Source organism: Temnothorax nylanderi, unplaced genomic scaffold, assembly GCF_030848795.1.
Source record: "Temnothorax nylanderi isolate EJ_2023f unplaced genomic scaffold, tnyl_v1.0 TNYL_tig0074_pilon, whole genome shotgun sequence".
NCBI classification, from domain to species: domain Eukaryota; kingdom Metazoa; phylum Arthropoda; class Insecta; order Hymenoptera; family Formicidae; genus Temnothorax; species Temnothorax nylanderi.
In genome coordinates, this window is record NW_027249136.1 from 776,124 (window position 1) to 794,276 (window position 18,153).

General features: G+C 36.2%; 1 protein-coding gene across 7 annotated transcripts; it reads right to left on the reverse strand.

The window, feature by feature from the left end:
- Positions 1-362: 362 nt before the first annotated feature.
- LOC139774158 (protein unc-79 homolog) lies at positions 363-17,138 on the reverse strand. Of its 7 annotated transcripts, XM_071709196.1 has the most exons (49): positions 17,000-17,138; positions 16,824-16,917; positions 16,496-16,615; positions 16,190-16,351; positions 15,681-15,851; positions 15,145-15,234; positions 14,705-14,890; positions 14,355-14,587; positions 14,058-14,272; positions 13,640-13,992; positions 12,905-13,046; positions 12,562-12,738; positions 12,208-12,479; positions 11,873-12,015; positions 11,540-11,770; positions 11,231-11,377; positions 10,731-10,860; positions 10,465-10,637; positions 10,103-10,251; positions 9,849-10,006; positions 9,505-9,686; positions 9,173-9,374; positions 8,869-9,063; positions 8,629-8,742; positions 7,716-7,864; positions 7,454-7,575; positions 6,941-7,175; positions 6,599-6,740; positions 6,324-6,522; positions 5,742-6,012; positions 5,387-5,616; positions 5,102-5,280; positions 4,856-5,029; positions 4,688-4,777; positions 4,399-4,575; positions 4,195-4,280; positions 3,810-4,063; positions 3,609-3,722; positions 3,385-3,525; positions 3,158-3,312; positions 2,849-2,943; positions 2,476-2,727; positions 2,173-2,400; positions 1,885-2,046; positions 1,628-1,800; positions 1,251-1,512; positions 1,022-1,162; positions 792-914; positions 363-706 (listed from the first exon to the last, which is right to left on the reverse strand). In XM_071709196.1, the coding sequence occupies exons 2-49, from the start codon at positions 16,846-16,848 to the stop codon at positions 518-520; spliced, it is 8,313 nt and encodes a 2,770-aa protein (XP_071565297.1). In that variant the 5' UTR covers positions 16,849-16,917; positions 17,000-17,138; the 3' UTR covers positions 363-517. The 7 variants fall into 7 exon arrangements, with proteins under 7 accessions (XP_071565297.1, XP_071565299.1, XP_071565294.1 ...); XM_071709198.1 differs by having other exon boundaries at positions 4,856-5,280; positions 8,671-8,742; positions 13,679-13,992; XM_071709193.1 differs by having other exon boundaries at positions 4,856-5,280; positions 13,679-13,992.
- Between the last annotated feature and the right edge of the window lie 1,015 nt (positions 17,139-18,153).

An 18,153-nucleotide genomic window follows, 5' to 3' on the forward strand; every position in this document is an offset into this window, starting at 1 on the left:
ACTTTTTTTAATTATTTTTCATCCATATTTATCCATATTTGATTAATTCAAAAAGATTGAATCTCAAATTTTCTTTGTACTTGACATAATAAAATAATACTGTTTAATAAAAAATTATTTTTAATAACATTTTATATCTGCATTAATTTATCATAATTTTAAATATAAAAATAAGAACTTGAGATACAAGATTGATGTAGACAGATTGAAGATTAGATAACTGAAAGAGAGATATTTAAAAAGAAGTTATAACAATTATAAGAGAAGTATCTGAACAAAATAAATATGTTAATTATAATGTAAAATAAAGAATATTTATGATGTATGCAATATGGTATAAAAAATAATGCTCAACGCCATAGTTTAAATTTAACGATTTATTAAAATTATAGTAGTTATATAATTCAAAGAACTATTTCTTGCAACACTCCATTTTTTATATCTATTTTTACCATTTTCAATCAATATAGAACTGTCTAATTCGTAAAGCTCGTTTTTAAGCTCTTCTTTCTTACCTTTAAATAGAATAGAATTGCGTGGCGGTAGAAGATTGCATTTCTATTTGACCCATCTTAAACTGCAAACGATGTAACCATCGTAAGAGTATCGCGTTTGATTCTCTTCGATTAGTAACAAAATGCTCCGCCATTCTGTTCGGTGGGAAATCGCGACAATTCTGCAATCGCATTTGTAAGTGCCCCGGTAGCTAAAAAATGAAATAAGCCACGATTATCGAGGTATTTTATCTTTCTGCTCCGATTGTTCAATTTTGTTTCTAACTCTGTTCTTACCTGGACATGATGAGAAAATAATATGGCATTCCACAGAGGTAGTAATTTACTCAATAGAATCGATCCGCATTCTAACAAGGCCTCTAGCAAGCTTAAGAAATGCAAATTAAGCATTTCAGAGAGCTAAAAATAAAATTGTCTTTACATGTCGTTGCCTCAAGCTCGTTTCAAATGTTTCAATTTAAAATAGGTAGAACTCTAAATCAAACTACATCGAGAATTGCACTCACAGCTTTCGAGTAGGAGACGAGTTGCAAAATGCATGGTGTTATCTTGCCCCAAAATTCTAACAAGATATTCATGGTGACATTGTGACTTTCACTGTTTGTTGCGTTATTCTTCGACATTTCCTCCAAATACATCGTCCAAAGCTACGGTCGTAATGCGTTGCAAATTAATAGAAACTATAAATATTTAATATTTAACAATCAAACGTATCACAATGTAAAATATAAGTACCTGGCAAAGAATAAACGCGTGGAAGAGCGACGACATGTGGAGGACCGAGGTTTTCGATTGTTCTGGAAACCCCGAGAAAATGACTTGTATGTGATCCGCGATGTGGCAAGACACTTCTTGAGGTATCGGTTGCGCCAATGGTACCGTTGAATGGGAATGACTGTTATTGTTACCAGTGTACATTGCTATGTGCGTAAGCGATCCCAGTAACAGCCAGGATAAGAGTCTGATATGGCCGATACAATCAACGTATTCACGAGCTCTAAAATGTTGATGGAAAAAAAATCACGTTCAATTAGGATCAATGATTAATTAGATAAAATCTTATTAATGGCAGAAAATGCAAAAGAGATGACTAATAGCGAAAAATAGCCTACCCTTGCTGTATAGACGGTGCGGTGTATAACCATGGCAAGTAACGCGCGACGGCTCTGTTCTCTCTATTGTTGCCTCTCGTAATTTCTAAAGCTACGTATTGAGCAAGGCCACACTTTAACATCCCGCCTATCGTGTCCTCGTTTAATCCCGCCTGCATACCTTTGTTATAACTCTAAACAAAGAGAAGTTCTTTGAGTAAATTTCACAGAAATGTATTAACTAGTGATCGATTTAACACACATGTTAAATACACTACCTTAATCTTGCTTAAAGTATGAAAGTCAGTTAAAAATTCGAGGACATCCGATAACTGATTCTTTAAAGATTCAGAGGCATTCGTGTTGTAAATCGGCGACATGTCTGTTTGAATATTATTTTCCATCGCAACGACACTATTAGGCAAGGATCCTCCAATATCCTGCGTTAATCACATTATTATTGATATCTCTTCGACTTATCAATTTTTAATTATATGACAATTAAATTATATCTGAAGTTTAAACTAAAAACCTTAACGTACGTCATAAATATTACGATTACTTACTTGGAGCACAAACTGAAGCAGTAACAAAAAATTAGAGTCCGGTATTGTAATTTTAAATTTAATGGCCTGCATTAACTCGAATACAAGCGTTCTCCCAAAAAAGTGTTTGTCACGATCACGAGTAAATCCTCTATGACACAAATAGCATAAGTCCGTTAAATAATTGTATTGCAATGTTGAGTTTTGTATAGCGTAACTTAATACTTTGGAGAATGGATCCAGCATTCCCTAAAAGAATATTGGATATACAACACTAATTCAAAAAGAAAAGAGAATCTCATGTAATTTTATTGATTAAAGTACCTTTGACTGTTGAATTCCTGGAACTTTTAATATCGAAATCATAATGCGCAAAAGAGGAGTGATATCCTCGATGGAAGGAAGCATAAGAACAAGTCTTCGAAATAATCCATCGAATTGTGTCAGCACTCCACTCCACGTGGCCGCAGCAGGACCCAATCCCGCTTCCAATGGCAAACAATCCAAGTAGCACGCAATATTATATAATATTATTGGCAGCCGTTCCAACGGCAATGATTTTTTCATATTTAATGTCTGAAATTGGATTTTACAAGATACGTATAATTTATTTTCCTATACGTTCCAGAAATGCGCTTAGTGAGTTACAAAAACAATTAAGGATTTACTTTTGTGCGTAATCAAGTTGCTTTCTTACCTCAAGCAATAACTGCAAGGGCGCGATCGGATTTAACTCGTTAAAATCGACCAAGGCTTGTGCAACGCTCTTGAAAAATTGCAACCTCGTCGTTTCTGTAAGTTGAAAGAATGTAACAATAGAAAAAATAATCTATTATTATTATTTAAAATTTTCCAGGAAAATTGATGTTGGAAAACAGCCGTGCTCGTAAAATATGTTTTAATTACAAGAAAATTTTTTTATAGTATATATGCTTATATTAAGAATTTGAGAATTAGGAAAATTATTTAAATTGATCTATTAATCTATCAAGTATAACACTCTTACCGTTCAAATGAGTCTGAAACATTTGCATAAATACTCCATTAGGTGCTAATTGATGGAGAACGCATCTGAGAAATTGGTGTGCTACGCTGACCGCACCACCTGGGAGGTGCATATTCGTTTCGCTTTGCCAAGGATACATTGCATGAAGGGACACCCTAGTACACGAGCAATACATGAGTACTTTATTTTATCAGCTTAAAAAAATATAATAAAAAGACAGTATTTACTTGGTAACTACGCCGAGTATTTCCGGCAGTAATGGTGCCGCTAGAGATGGCTCTCGATGAATAAACGTTCCCAACGTTATTATACACAATCCAAGCTCTTCGTCGGAATACTCTTCTCTTATCGTTCCGCATTCTGAACACCTGCATTGATGTTAGTTGAATAAAATTCAGTACGATAATAAATAACAATCTGGCTTAATAACATCCAGCATATTAAACTATACCTGTCGTAAACGCAATCGTCGCCGATGCGAAATAAGCTCTGTTTTAAATTGAAATCCGCATGATGCGCTTGTTGAGAGACGAAGTCTAAATTTTGTTGAGCCTGTGTACCAGACCTATTAAATAAGAAACAAATACGGATTAAAATGTAAGAATTATTCACATAATTTAGTTAAAAAGTAGTAACAACATAAGAAATTTACCAGGATTCCGTTCGCCTTGCGTGAGTAATCATATCTTGATCCGTTATAGCAGTGATCTTCCGTGCTCTGTCACGTTGAATCCGAAATTGATCCTTCGATTTCATCTTCTGCTCAAACTCTGCAATCTTCGAAACAAAATCTCCGGGATCAATCGCTGGTGGAGACGATTCTAAAGCCACTTGTTTAATTAGTCTTCTCGGACTTGGCGATCTACTCGAATTAACTTCATTGCACGTTGGTACGAGTGATGTTGACTGTGGATAAACATAATATATAAATAGAAAATGTTTTATTCTTACAAATTTATTTCGTCTCAAAAGTAAATATTTATGTGTTTGTAGATCGCGCGAGATTACATAACAATCAATTAAAAATGCATTCTTACCATATTTTCAGATGTTCCGCTATCCTGCTTTGTGAGTGCTACATCATGAGTGTCACGCTTCGTATTCTCATTCGATTTATTCGTATCTAAAAGAAAAATATTTCAAAGTGTTTGCTTGTTAAACAACTTTCGATAAAATATTACACGTAATATGCATATGGATATTTGTAATCGTGAGAAATCCTACGATCGGCGCGTACAAACCTTCGATGTCTGAAATATCGAGAGCTTGACGTACTCGCTCGACTAAGCTGGGGAAATCTCTCTGAGGACCAACCGGCAACAGTCGTTCTGGCGTTGGAAATTCCAGTTGAGAAACGCTACGCGGACTCATAATGTCGCTGGACATGCAAGTCTCGCTGTCTTGCTCGAACGAAGAACCTATAAAATTACAATCAACTTCAATCTTTTTAGATTAAACAGTCTTCTTTCCATTTTACTTTACTCAATGCATTAATTATCTATTCTATTATCGCTCTAAATATTTACTCACCGACTGTTAAAATGTCCATTTTTGACAATGGCGATTCTGGAGAGCCATATGTGTCCTCGCATTTTAATACGCGTTGCGCAGTTCGTGATCCTATAAGAAAAATTGCTTATCTTATTTGTTATTAATTAATAAAATTTGTTATTAATTAATAATATGCGAATTGCTTACCAGTCGCTCGAACTATTGTACCAATAGGAAGCAATCGTTCGACGGTCGGAGTAGTCATCAAAGGTTGCAAACTAGTAGGGGGATCACCTGTTTGCTGTCCATTCTCTGTACTTATGATTTGCGATGATATAGAAGAACTCAGCGCTGGCGAGCTCGAGTTATCGCTGTTTGTCACTGTAATCACTTGGCAAGGTGAAATCGGCGATGTCGCTGTAATTGTGATCTGTTCCACATGTTTTTGTCTACCTAAATGTTTCGCGTTCAAAGGGTCAACATTATTAATAGTCCCGGCAATCTTTACGAGTGCTTTTTCCTTTTCCTTTTCTTTCTCCTTCTCCATTTCCATCTCTTTCTCCTTTTCCTTGTCTTTCTCCTTTCCCTTACTCTTCTCTGTCTCCTTATCCTTTATCTTTGGTAATTCAGGTCTAAAGGTTTAAAATAAAAGAAAATATAAATATAGTTTTCTTTAATATTAATGAGAATAAACAATTATTATTAGAAAATTGTATTGAGTAATAAGTCTAACCTTACCTTTGAATATGAGAAATGCTGGTTGCAAGAGCTAAAGCACTTGATAAATCGTACGTTTTCGATGTGTCTCCATTGTAAGGCAAGTGTCCTTTACCGTTTTTTATCAGCGGCATAGCTGTCTTAGGCAAAAGTCTTGGAGGCTCCTGTTGTCCAGTGAGAAATGTGCTCGTTACCATCATTTTCACTCCTTCGTATACGCTCCATTTTTTTGCAGGGCCGCCTTTATTTCCCTGAAGCAAGAGATAACACGCTCTTGTTATAAAAACTTGAAGTAAAAGAGTTTTTGTTTGATTTAAAATCGGCTTTTTGCTGGTGTGTAATAACTATTTTATGCAGGTTGATTTGTAATAATTACCTGACTAACTTCATCTTCATTTCCACCTAAGAACCATGTAGGCTTCGTTACGGATTCCGTCTTCGATTTGTTTCGGTTGTTCGACTCAACCATACTCGTCCCGTCCGATACGATCGACATACGTGGTTCTTGAAGAGATGCGTTTCTGGGAACCGTTTCTTCCAATTCCCCAAGGGATCCTCCGCTGCTACCATGTAAGGTGCTGTCAGATTTTGGGCTCTCAGGTATCGCAGCCAGCTCGGACTCCGTATCATCCGCATTGATTGAATAGCTTCGCAAAAGCATTCGCAATAGCGACAAATTTTAACATGCTACTACTTAAATAAAGACATAAGCGTGTAATAACGTCAATACAATACGTCTATTGAACGTCATCCGAAAAGAATATTGTAACAAAGTAGTCACTGTATAGATAAAGTATAAAAATTACAATAGTAATTTAAAAAAAAATAGATACTAATAATCAAATAAAATGCTATTATTATGGTTAACTCTTTAACTGTGTAATTTTTTTTCACAATTCTCCGTGCAAGAATAAACTGTTTCAAAATGTGCAATTATATTAACTACAAATTTACTGACCTGGTAAAATGTTTATTAAAATAACGGCATGCTGGACTGTTATTTTCTTCCCAATGGGTTTCCATTTGTCCATGCATCCCTCCGGGACTGCGTTGATGCACCGAGATTGGTGCGCGCATCGGCGGGGTTTCCGTGTCTATTTCTCCCACCGTGTTCATTGTCAACTCGTGTTCAACTCCGAGCGAGGGTTGAGACACATCTGATAGATACGTTGCTTTATAATTACTTTCCGATAGATGATATTTACGATGTTTTAGGCTTGTCTAAATTCTCACCGCGAGATCTGGAAGGCGGTGCACCCATAACTACAGTCGCCGGTATCCTTTTGCACTGATGATGCTGCGTACTGAGCGTATTCAACACTATTTTCACTAACGCTTGAAGTTGATTACACCATGGTTGTTGTCCGTATTGACACTAAAAGACAGATTTATAATTGTCAAATTACAAATTAATCTATAAAATAAATTTGCGTTAAAATTTGTACGCCCATATAATTGCTTGTAAAAATATAGCTTTAAATCATAGATGTAGGTTTCTAGGAATTACACCTTGCGAATTATTTTATCTTATACATATTATATGTTCATTATTTTTTTCATGTAATTATTCTTTACCTTGTATAAGATAACAAGCAGAGACATCAACCAAGACCGTCTGATGTGTGGTTCCAAATACCAAAGACTGTAGTTTGGTGGTTGATGCTCACCAGTTGGGGGTGCAGCTTGCGGAGGATAAGGACAATATTGTAATATCGCCAGAATTGGTGGCGTCATCAGCCAGCCCATCACATGATTCTGGTCTAACAATTGTGGCAAATTCGCAATGAAGACGTTGAACGCCGGCGAAAGCCTATAATAGTTTTAATGTTTGTATTAGTAAATATTTTTCTAAACCGATAAAAATAACAAAAGTAAGAGCAAACTGATGCAATAACTCGATGTGTAATTTGATATAAATTGCAATTTGACTTTAATCGGTTATGACAAGATTGGTAATTGTTTGCAATTTTCATTTGCTTGTTTACAATACTTTTTACACTCATTATTGTGTTCGAGAACTATTAAACTACTCAAAATATTTAAATTCTTATAATTATAATTAATAAAATAATGTTACCGAAATCTCACCTCAGACGTTGCGGAGTAGTATGGAAAGTGCGCTCAGTTTGATTGTATCCCAAAAGAAGGTACAAGTGTCGCAAGACTATACCCTGTGTTTTCGACATTGGTTTCTCGTCCGTCGGATAGGCCTGATTAAATAGTATCGATTTATAAATTTGGACACGCAAGATCGAGTGTATTATTTTTTAATATTTTAATATTAAATATATATGATCAAGAGTTTTTTTTTCTTCTTCGGTTCATACAATTCAATAGGTTGATAACATACCTGATCCTGTCTCGATAGAAATTGCATTAAGAGAAAGACTAGTAGGTGCATCGTTTCTTTATCAGCTTCTTCAAGATCAACGATTCTGTGAGTATATCCCGGTAACGTGCTAGCTTCATCAACCATGTTCAATGAATGTATGTGACCATCTGCAAAGTTTTCCAATATTAGTTACGTTCTTCAAATTGAAGAGATTTACTAAAAAGAAGGAATAAGATCTACGAAGTAAGAATGTTGACTATATGTCTATATCTAGCTATATCACTTTTCACGATTCAAAGAATTAATCATAAATATATGCTAAGTAAATCATAAATTTATGCTAAACGGAAAAGGGAAAGCATGCATATCACATTTTATCTCAAAAGCTAATTGAAGCGATACACGAAGGAAAAACAAACTATTAATTCATGTTTTCAGATTAAAGCGAGAATAAAAGATTTTATTTTTATATTATTTAGAGTATATAATTTGTTTTGCTTTTTGCAGATAAAAGATCTTCCTGATTAAATCTGTGTATCTTACGAAACGATATTAAAAGGATGACTGTATATTGTTAGATCTTCGTTATCACTTGTACATTTACAAAACGTTTACCTACAAGCAAGTTGTGAATCTTTTCATAACTTTCTCGATCGATTCGCTTTACATTCGTAAAGCTCGTAAAGCGAATCGATCGAGATTAATAATCTTTACACTTCGAACATACATCAACAAGCATCACTAAAGCATTTCTGCCGATTCTGTGACTTTACATTGCTACTTACCGTTCGACCTATTCGACCGAACGATCCGTCTGGAGTCGATTGCTTTAACATCCTTTAATAGTCCGTGTAATACAATCGAGCAACATATTTGCGCGTATACATTAATGTCTCGTCTACAGCTACTCAGGCAACACACGCTACTCTACCTGGAATACTGTTATTAGGCGGGGTGGACCCCAACAACTGACCCAGTCCGAATCTCGAGCTCTTCCTTTTCAAGATCGGCGCGGAATACTGTCGGCTGTACACCTTTTCCTTTTCTGCGTGAAAGATGCGGAAAACAAAAGGAGAAAAGTAACACACAGTGTACGACATAGTCTGTGATGTGCGCGAAGAGGCGATAGGGATAAAGACTAAAGAAAAGCAGGAACGTTTAGAGTACGTACCTTGCTTAGTGTCTTGTCGAGGTATCATCGACGCAGGTGCGGACATTGTACGTTTGTAAGGCCATTTCGTGCCGAAACTCGCGCTCAGCGTCTTTACGGAACTTGTTCCGTTACCGTCAGATTGAGATAGTGCTTCGTGTGCGCGATGCAATTTCTTCATAAATATCTCGCTATTCATATCCGTATTTTTTAGATCTGCAACAGAAAAACTTGTTGAAAACGACGACTTTACTCGAATGACATAATTTGTTTAGATGTAAAATATCATAACACTTGTATTTTCTTCTAATAGGGTGATACTAACCGCGCAAGTAAGTCACATCTCCCGACTTCTCCAAATTGATTTGAGCCTCGAGAAATAGCGTGTCAAATCGATTCAAGAAAAATTCCCACGTCAAGATACGTCGATCGCTAAGGCTATTGTGTAGTTGATAAAGCGATTGTAATACCATTGGCCGGTCTACGATTACGGAATCGAATTGTGTCTCCAAGCATAAAATTAACGACTGAAATAAAATTTTAAATAATAATTTGAATGTAATAAACCATTTTTTAACATTGAGAAGACTTAATAGCCCTCTAATTTAAAAGCTCAATTTCAAATAAGTGAAATTTTAAGCACTTAATAAAATTTACCCTAACTGCCGTGTCGTGAATGGTACCGAGATACAAAGTAGCACGCTGCGCAACATACACATTATTGTCGTCCATACTCGTGATTAAGTAACAGAACGCATTTGCTAATGCAGCTTGAAGACTTAATATGTTCCGCAATGGCGTTGAGTCCATAAATCTCGCGATTAACGTAACACGTTCGACTGAAATGTTAAAAACGTTTATTTTTTTTTAAATTTAATCTACAATGAAATCAGAAAGTAAAATTAAATAATATATATTTGAAGTAGCTTTTATATTAGTGCAAAAGATCCAACTAGAATGATAATCATGGTAGTCAGTTTGTTCAAGTTATATGTGATTACCTGCGACGAATCTAACACGCCAGTCAGAATTGTGAAATTCTTCTTGTACAAGCCGCCAGAAAGTATCAGTGCCGCAGGGTAACGTTACACAATGCAATAATAATGGAACGGTCACTTGTGCTATATGCGAATGCTCTGCGTTTAAGAGCTCCCATAAGCTGTAACAAGATGATAAATGATTGAAAAGGCTGAAATCAAGTTCTCGTATTTTCCCATTGTTAGTTCCTCCGCAGAAAACACGTCTATATACATACTTTTTTATTAATAAATTCTCTTGGCACCATATAAAGAATCCTTGGTGATCCTTCACCGCCGTATTGAACGCATCACCGTACAAGCACATCACGTTCAAGCACTGCAGCATGTAGTAAAGAATGTCTGGCTTATCGATCGTCATTATCTCCTGCAAATAAAATTTTTCGAAAATAATTTTTAATTAGCTTAATCAAAGAGCTCTGACGATCATATAATTTATTCTTGTAATTATAGGACTAACGTTATGACTTGCGATCTGATTACTTGAAGAGCTATCAGTCAACGCGGAATTATTAAATAAATTAATAAAGCACAACTCTGTGCGCACATATCGCTTGATCGCAGTGATTTACATTAGTACCTTTAGTAGTTTGTGAATATATTGAAGTTGTTCCGGTAATTCTTCTATCGTAAAACGAAACTTTCCTACGGAAGTGTGCCAAAAGTCTTCCGAATCAGCTTCCGGACTTAAGCTCACGGGTTCATCGTTTTCGCCTATCAGATGTGGTTTCGCCACGCTCACCGTTGCGGTAGCTAAAAGCACGTGTGTGCATTTATATAACAATTATTATCAAGTCAATGTAATTATCGAAAAGAGTTGTGATGATACATAAAGTATTGGCTTACCAACGTCTGTTTCTGATAGTGTAACCGTTCTCGCGACGGCGGACATAATCTTCTCCGTCGGCATGATAGCTGCGAGGTCCAGCTGTTCCGAAACTGTCTCTACTGTCGCTGTCATAATCTGTTCGAAGAACTGACATAAACGATCAAAATAGCTATTCCGGTAACATAGATTAGCCTACCGTGTCTTTGTGATCGGGCCGTGTCGTAGAAGAAGAGACAGAGAGAGAGAAGCGCATACGGACACATATACACATATTAAGACAGTTTTAAGTAGCATGCTGCTTTATTAATGGAGGATCGTGTAATACGCAGTGACGTTAAAAACGACATTTTTTTCACGATGCTTGTCTCATTGTAGAGTAAATTTCTTTTTATTTTCTCTTTCCCTTTTCAATAAAGTCGCGGAAATTTAATCGCCAATGAGACAGACATTAAACATGTTATTAGCGTTCGAGTTTGAGAGTTTGCCATTTCAGAGTTTTGTTTATTAAGAGACGTACGTGTGGCATATGAACTAAGACCCCGCCGACAGAATGCATTTCTGGCATTGGCATGTTGATGACTACATCCGGTTTTGAATCGCCCTTCTTTGTCGCTTCCGGTGAACTTTTACGAGCATTTTCTTCCGCGGTTTCATCCACGATTGTCTGGAAAATATAAAAAACTGTTAATTTTCTCTTTTGTCTTACGTCTAACAAATTATTCCAATATTAAAAAAAAATAAATTACCATTTATTATTATTTATCGCATCTTTCTATTATTATAGCACTATAATTATAAATTAAATCGAATTATAAAGTCAACTAACGTCGGGGGGATACGCCGGATTTTCCGGTGCCATGTAAGTAATTAATTGTAGACATAATTGGTGCCAGATCACTCTCGACTCGCAATAGGAGCATTCGATGTTCACGTCTGACGTATCGCAGATGTGAGAATTGTTCCAATTTGACGCAACTATGGACTTCATTAAATGGCAAGCATCTCGGCAAACTCGTGTATTAATTCCGGTATGCTTGTCTACATTTTGAAGTTCCATCTGTCAAAAACAAATTTTTCATTACTTTCTCATTACGTAAGAATAAAAAGAGATTCTATCTATCATTGATATACAGATAATTCTTTGATATTTATATCTCACCTGTTTCAATAATATATCAAGCATGAGAATACAACAAGATAAATTAAGTTCTGCGTTTGTCGTAAATTCCATGTGTCTCTGTGTTGGCACTATATCATCGGAAAGTGGTGTTGATTTCCCTGAATCATTTTCCACTATGGGACCTAAACATTTTAAAGCCATGCGTAAGATTACACGGCAAACTTATGGTTTTAAATAATAAATTGCAAGAGAAAGTGCATTTAATTCATAATAAAAATCAACATTTTTAAATATCGATCCTTTTGGCAAGAGGTTCTGGATCGATTGAAGATACAGTGATAATCAGTATTATTATAATAATTATAATTGCGTACATGTAATGTTTACATCATCTTCCTTCGTAGACTTGCTTGGCTTTAGTTCTGACTCTGCCGAGCTCATCGACTGCATAACGGCAATTCCGTCGCTGAATATTGTAAACAATTGATCCAGGGGTAATGTTATTTCCAACATGGTAAGAGTCTGCAACCAATTAAGGGCCTGTTCTTGCACCTTAGCGCTCGTATTGACGAACCGCTTCGCTATGAAGTTATACATTCTCTTCACGTCAAATCCTAAAGAATTCATATCCCGATCCAATATCTTGCTGTAATATGAATTGACAGTTATCTTTTCGTGTAAGCTGAAAATTCTAAATACGATTACAAAGATCTCTTCGAAACGCATGCCTTAATATTATCTTTAGCTCCTGAAGTTCATTTTCGGGAACGTCATTCACCACCGCTTCCATCCAATGCGGCATCACGTAGTCCCATACGTCGGGCGTAATCACTTCGTACGGTACCAGACAGAACAGCCGATGCAGTCCGTCCTTCAAATGCGACGTCCGTGAAGCCAAGGTTTCCCTTTCGACAAAATTACAAGTAATATCAATTATGTTAACGTAATTTAATCGTAATCGTAATCGCAATGATGCAATCATTTATCATAAGGTTCACATATTATAATTTTAATTATATATATTATGTAAAGATTTTATTTATTTCGTAAAAAAGCGAGTCTCTCCCTTACCAATGACCTCCGACTCTGACATAGTCTGCAGGATGTGGTAGGAGGCAGGAAATAAATACTTCGTAATGGGTTTTCATAACTTCCGACAGCCACTCGCAAACGTACTCCGTTTTTAACTTCTCAAGCGCGCTTTCCGCTTGACCTGAAATATTTTCGATCGATTGAGAAATTGATCGTGTGAGAAGGTGAAAATATTAAAATTTATTCAGGAATACTATTGTGATTTATCGTTAAACTATCAATCTAGCGACACATAATACGATTGGAACACAGATTTGACATTTATCGTTTCCCGAATTTCTGGCATGCAAGTAATGGGAAGGCTACATTTTTCCAAGTATTCGACATTTAACAATAAGTGCAAATTTCAAATATGTGTCGAGTTGTGTGCTGATATATTTAATACATTGCATGCAATTTTTATCAATAAGGTCTCGAATCAATATTTTCTATTCATTTAATTTGTACGATAGAATAGATTAAATTCGGCTAAATATCTCAGGCATATTTTGGCTTAATTTCGGAAACAGATATATTCGTATATCAACATATTTCTCTGGAGACAAATATGGAGGCTGACAACATACATTTCACATATATTTACAGTGTGTATACAGAGGATGCTTACATCTTGTACATATTGCAACATATTTAGCCGACATACCACGCTACTACCTACGTCTGGCTCTCTACGTCTACTTGAGTAAAGTGTATATATGCAAAGTGTTAAATTACCAACAGAAAAGATAAGGTGTATAAGTCTTTTTTCAATACCATCGAAACAGTAGGCAGTGATATGAAACCAATGAAATAACATTGATAATAAACGGCCCAGTATTTCAACCGGGGTATCCTCGTTAGGGGTACAAAGTCCCACTAGCAGCCATACGCCATATCTGCCGAGGAGTTGTCGTTCCTCCAGGCTTGTAGGGTCGCAATGACCGAACGTACTGCCGATACCGCCAGTACCGCTCCCGGCACTGGTACTTCCTACGTATCCCATGCCACCCTTATTGCTAGTACTAGCACTTATATCTGTCGTGTCCCGATTGCTATCGATACTTATCGGTTCAGCTTCTCTGAGTAAACTGTAAGACAAAGATATCGTGTCTAGCTGAGCTTGCAGTTATCACTGACGATTATGATAGCTTACCTGACAATCGCTTGAACCATATAGGTTTGCGCTTGCGGGTCTAGCTGCGAGATGTGTGGAAGCGCCGTGTGAAAAACGTGATCACCGCCACGACGGTTGTTATGACGGATACTGTGACACTGCTGACAGTATCTTATAGGATGATTTCCATTGTAACTTGCGCATTCCGTTGAAAAGCAAACGCTGATAGCCGACTTGTCCGTCCCTCTGCAGTTCTGATCGAAAAACAAAAAATAAAAATATCAAATCAAATTTTTTAAATACTTAAGCGAATTCTATCGGACCCGACGCGCTCACTTTGTTCTCGCAGACCATGGACACCTGTTGCATCGGATGCAAAATGTCGTTAAACATTTGATTCGGATGATCCCGATGGATCTCGTTCGCGCACTCGATACAAAGATAAAGAGGAGGCGGAGATTCAACGGCGTACGTGATGGAAATGTGGTGATTGTAACAGACTTTTGCTGCTTCCGCATTGCCGGCATTCGGACAGCTATCCCGTTGGCATACGAAGGGGGTAAAATCATCTAAAACGTAGTTTTGCACATCGTATCTCAGGAATTGTTTGCTATCTTGCTCGCAAGAGATATGCATACGAATATAATGCATTATCATTATTAATTATTAATTATATATTTACTCACTAGCAAATTTTACCAACACCGCGCGGCGGTCAAACAGATTTGGGTTAAACGAAGGCCAGTAATAGAATAGCAATTTCGCAGCTGACGCTCTCGCCGACGCGGTGCCATAGGCGATAACGCAAAGTATGTCTTTCACGACTCCTGGCTTCAGGGCCATCAAACACTCCAGCAATTGACAGTGATGCGCTGGAAAAGAGAGAACGTTTCTCTTTCGTAATATACACATGTCTACAAATTTATTCGCACAAACACACACTTTTGTATATAACGAATGATCTTAGAAAAGCGCGTGAAGTACTAGCACGAATTAATTATCTAATTCGACAATTCTAAACTAATATATTACAAATTAAATACTCGTATTAATTTTATACTTTTCCTTATAATACACGTATATATATATATATATATATATATATATATATATATATATATGGTACCTGGATTATTGGAATACTGAAACACCATCATTATAACAGCGGCCACTGATTGACTAGCGGCACTCTCATCTCCAATTTCAGGTTTTCTTGCTGAAAATTAATATGTCTGTAAAAATCGTTCATTTTCTCTCTTTTTTATTCTATCGTTAGCTTTCAATTGCTATAATTAAATCTTGATAATGTAACTGTAGCTGCAAGCTAATTAATGGATAATTAAATCTGGATAATGTCGTGTCATAAAAATAAAGATGTTAAATCTGATTAAAGCTCTTATGCTAAAATTATATTAATCCTAAAATAAAATGCGCACTATTCTACGCTTTATCAACTGGTTTTTCAGCCGGCAAGCCGATTTTTGCTTCCTCATATTCATTTAACGGAAAAGCTCCTAAAATACTAAAATTTTCTTTCCACACTCACATTCTCTCCCGGCAGCTGTTATTCTCTCTTAGAAAGACGAGTGAATGTGTGCTTATCATATAATATACAAGTACAAGTAACACATATAGAAATATAAATGTAACGGAAAAACTCACTGATGGTGAACGGTAAAATGTGAAAACAGAGATAATTGACGATTTCTTCATGGAGCTCCACGGGAAGTACCGATATCGTACTGGCAGTTAAGTACGATAAATTGTCGATCAAATCGTGATCGAGGAACAGCAACATGCACGCTAGACATTGTAGCAAGGCTTTCCCGAACGCTAGAAAAATGAATGTAAATTATACTTATTACACGCATAGAATTAAGGGTTGCTTGACAAGGATATTCTGAGAGCGGGAAGAATTACTGGACTATAAGTAATCGTCTATAATCACAACGAAAGTAAATGATACACTAAAAAATTACTCGTCTTTTACTTAAACCATGCAAAGGACGCAGAATTCAGTCTTACACACTATTTTCTCGGGAACTATTAGAGATAGCAATAAAATCCTTCTTAGGATTTGGAGTCAAGGGATCAGGGGTATAAATATAACACTTCTAATTTTACACCCCATATAATAGCATTTTAATAATGATAGAATGACGAAGCTAAACCTGGCAGGCCGATGTGAATCAACGGCACGACATCGATCATCTGCGTCAACGCGTTGTAAAGCTGCTTGTAATCCAAATTTGGGAATAACGCCATTCGTTCTCCGTCGAGCTGTTGCGACTTGATCATGTCGAACGGCGACACGGATGATTCTTTTAACAAACCTGAAAATTTTTATAGTTATATTGCATTTGCCGGCTAGATTGTTCAAGCGATTATATTGGAAAACAATAACGCAAATTTTTATAATACAAAGAAGAGAGCATACGTTTGTTACAACGCGGTTCGTTTGTACACCGATCACTTACTTAGCAAGGTTTGAGAAAAATATTTCAATATGTTTGCGATGTCCAAGCCGGAAGGTATTGGCTGAGTCCCATAAAGTAATCGTTGATAAGCGTCGTGTAGACTAGCGAGCTTTAGACTGTCTGTAAATGTAAAATTTGTATGAGATAAAATTTCTAAAAATTGTTTCTCTGTACTTGAATATACTACTGTTTAGTAAAATTGGTCGGAAGATGAATATATTACTCTCTTATTATTAAAACAAAAAAAATATATGTACAAATTACAACAAAGATTTATTTCTTTCTCTAACAGACAGAAAGTAATATATAATAAATATTTGGTAATTACATGATGCATATCTGGTTCCCATCATGATGGATCTGAGCGGGCTCGCTCTCACGAATCAGGATGCATTGGATCACAGCATAATTAAACTCCAGTTCTGGCAATAAAATTTTAAATAAAGATAAGTGTTATATTGAAGTACGAATAAAGGATTATCTTGACAATAATACATATTATACCTTCGACAATTCTCCGGGGTGGACATACTGGTCGAGCTCACCGGAGTCATCTGCAAGCTATCGCAAGCTGCGAGGGTGAACGAGGAAAACGGACGTGCGCGCATTTTCGTATTGATCCATTTGGAACGCTCGCTGCAATATTGCGCGTTGATATTTTTCGTCATTCCTCACTTATGTAATCTCTTTTATAATGACCATATTCGTAGGAGTAATGATATGAAGCCGGCTATTATTTAATTATATTTTATATTAACTGGTATATTATATTATTATATATCTGGCCCTCTAAAAGGTTAAAATCTAATTTGTATGTAATTTGTTGCGATTACCGTAATTTTTTTTATTTATTGCAGACTTACTAAATGGAATTTTAAGTGCAATTGCGATTATATTGGGCCAATTCCTTTTAGTGACACAAGTCGACACAAACATCGTTCTATCCTTCTTGGCATTCAATGAATAACAAAGACAGAACGACACTTGTGTCGACTTGTGTCACTAAAAGAAATTGGCCTATTTTTAAGAGATTTGACACACATTAGGCCAATTCCTTTTAGTGACACAAGTCGACACAAGTGTCGTTCTGTCTTTGTTATTCATTGAATGCCAAGAAGGATAGAACGATGTTTGTGTCGACTTGTGTCACTAAAAGGAATTGGCCCATTGTTAACAATATAAAATTAGCTAAAATAATAAATTATATGTATGATATAATCATTAAGCGTCAATTTTCTTGCGAATACTTAGGAATTTGCGTTACTACTTATAAACAATTTCGTACAAGAGAGAATGGATTTTTTAATTCCTTATAACTATAAAAAACAACGGTCTACGTCCACGAGTGCAATGTAAACAGTGATTAACCTGTCATTTCATTTAAAGTAATCAATATGAATATAATTCAGTCAAAGACTGTATTATTATAGGAAATTATTTCAAGTTTCAAGGCGCTTAGGATGAAATTATTTTGGAACAGAATCACAAAGATTGTAATTACCCGTTGGGATTAGAAATACCTACGGCTGGCTACGTAGTTCGACGTTCACGTTTTGCGCGCAAGGAAGTGGCGCCAGCGGACGGGCACGTCCGACTTTAGAAATTCAGAGCGCTCGGACTTCTCTCTCTCTCTCTCTCTCTCTCTCTCTCTCTCTCTC

What these genes read in the sequence shown, in the direction of transcription:
- LOC139774158 (XM_071709191.1), bottom strand. Translation starts at nt 16,848, where the DNA reads ATGATGGGAACCAGATATGCATCAT. An exon ending in GGTGTTGGTAAAATTTGCTA is followed by an intron (nt 14,588 to 14,704) that starts GTGAGTAAATAT and finishes ACTACGTTTTAG; the next exon opens with ATGATTTTACCCCCTTCGTA. An exon ending in AATGGACATTTTAACAGTCG is followed by an intron (nt 4,576 to 4,687) that starts GTGAGTAAATAT and finishes GTAATTTTATAG; the next exon opens with GTTCTTCGTTCGAGCAAGAC.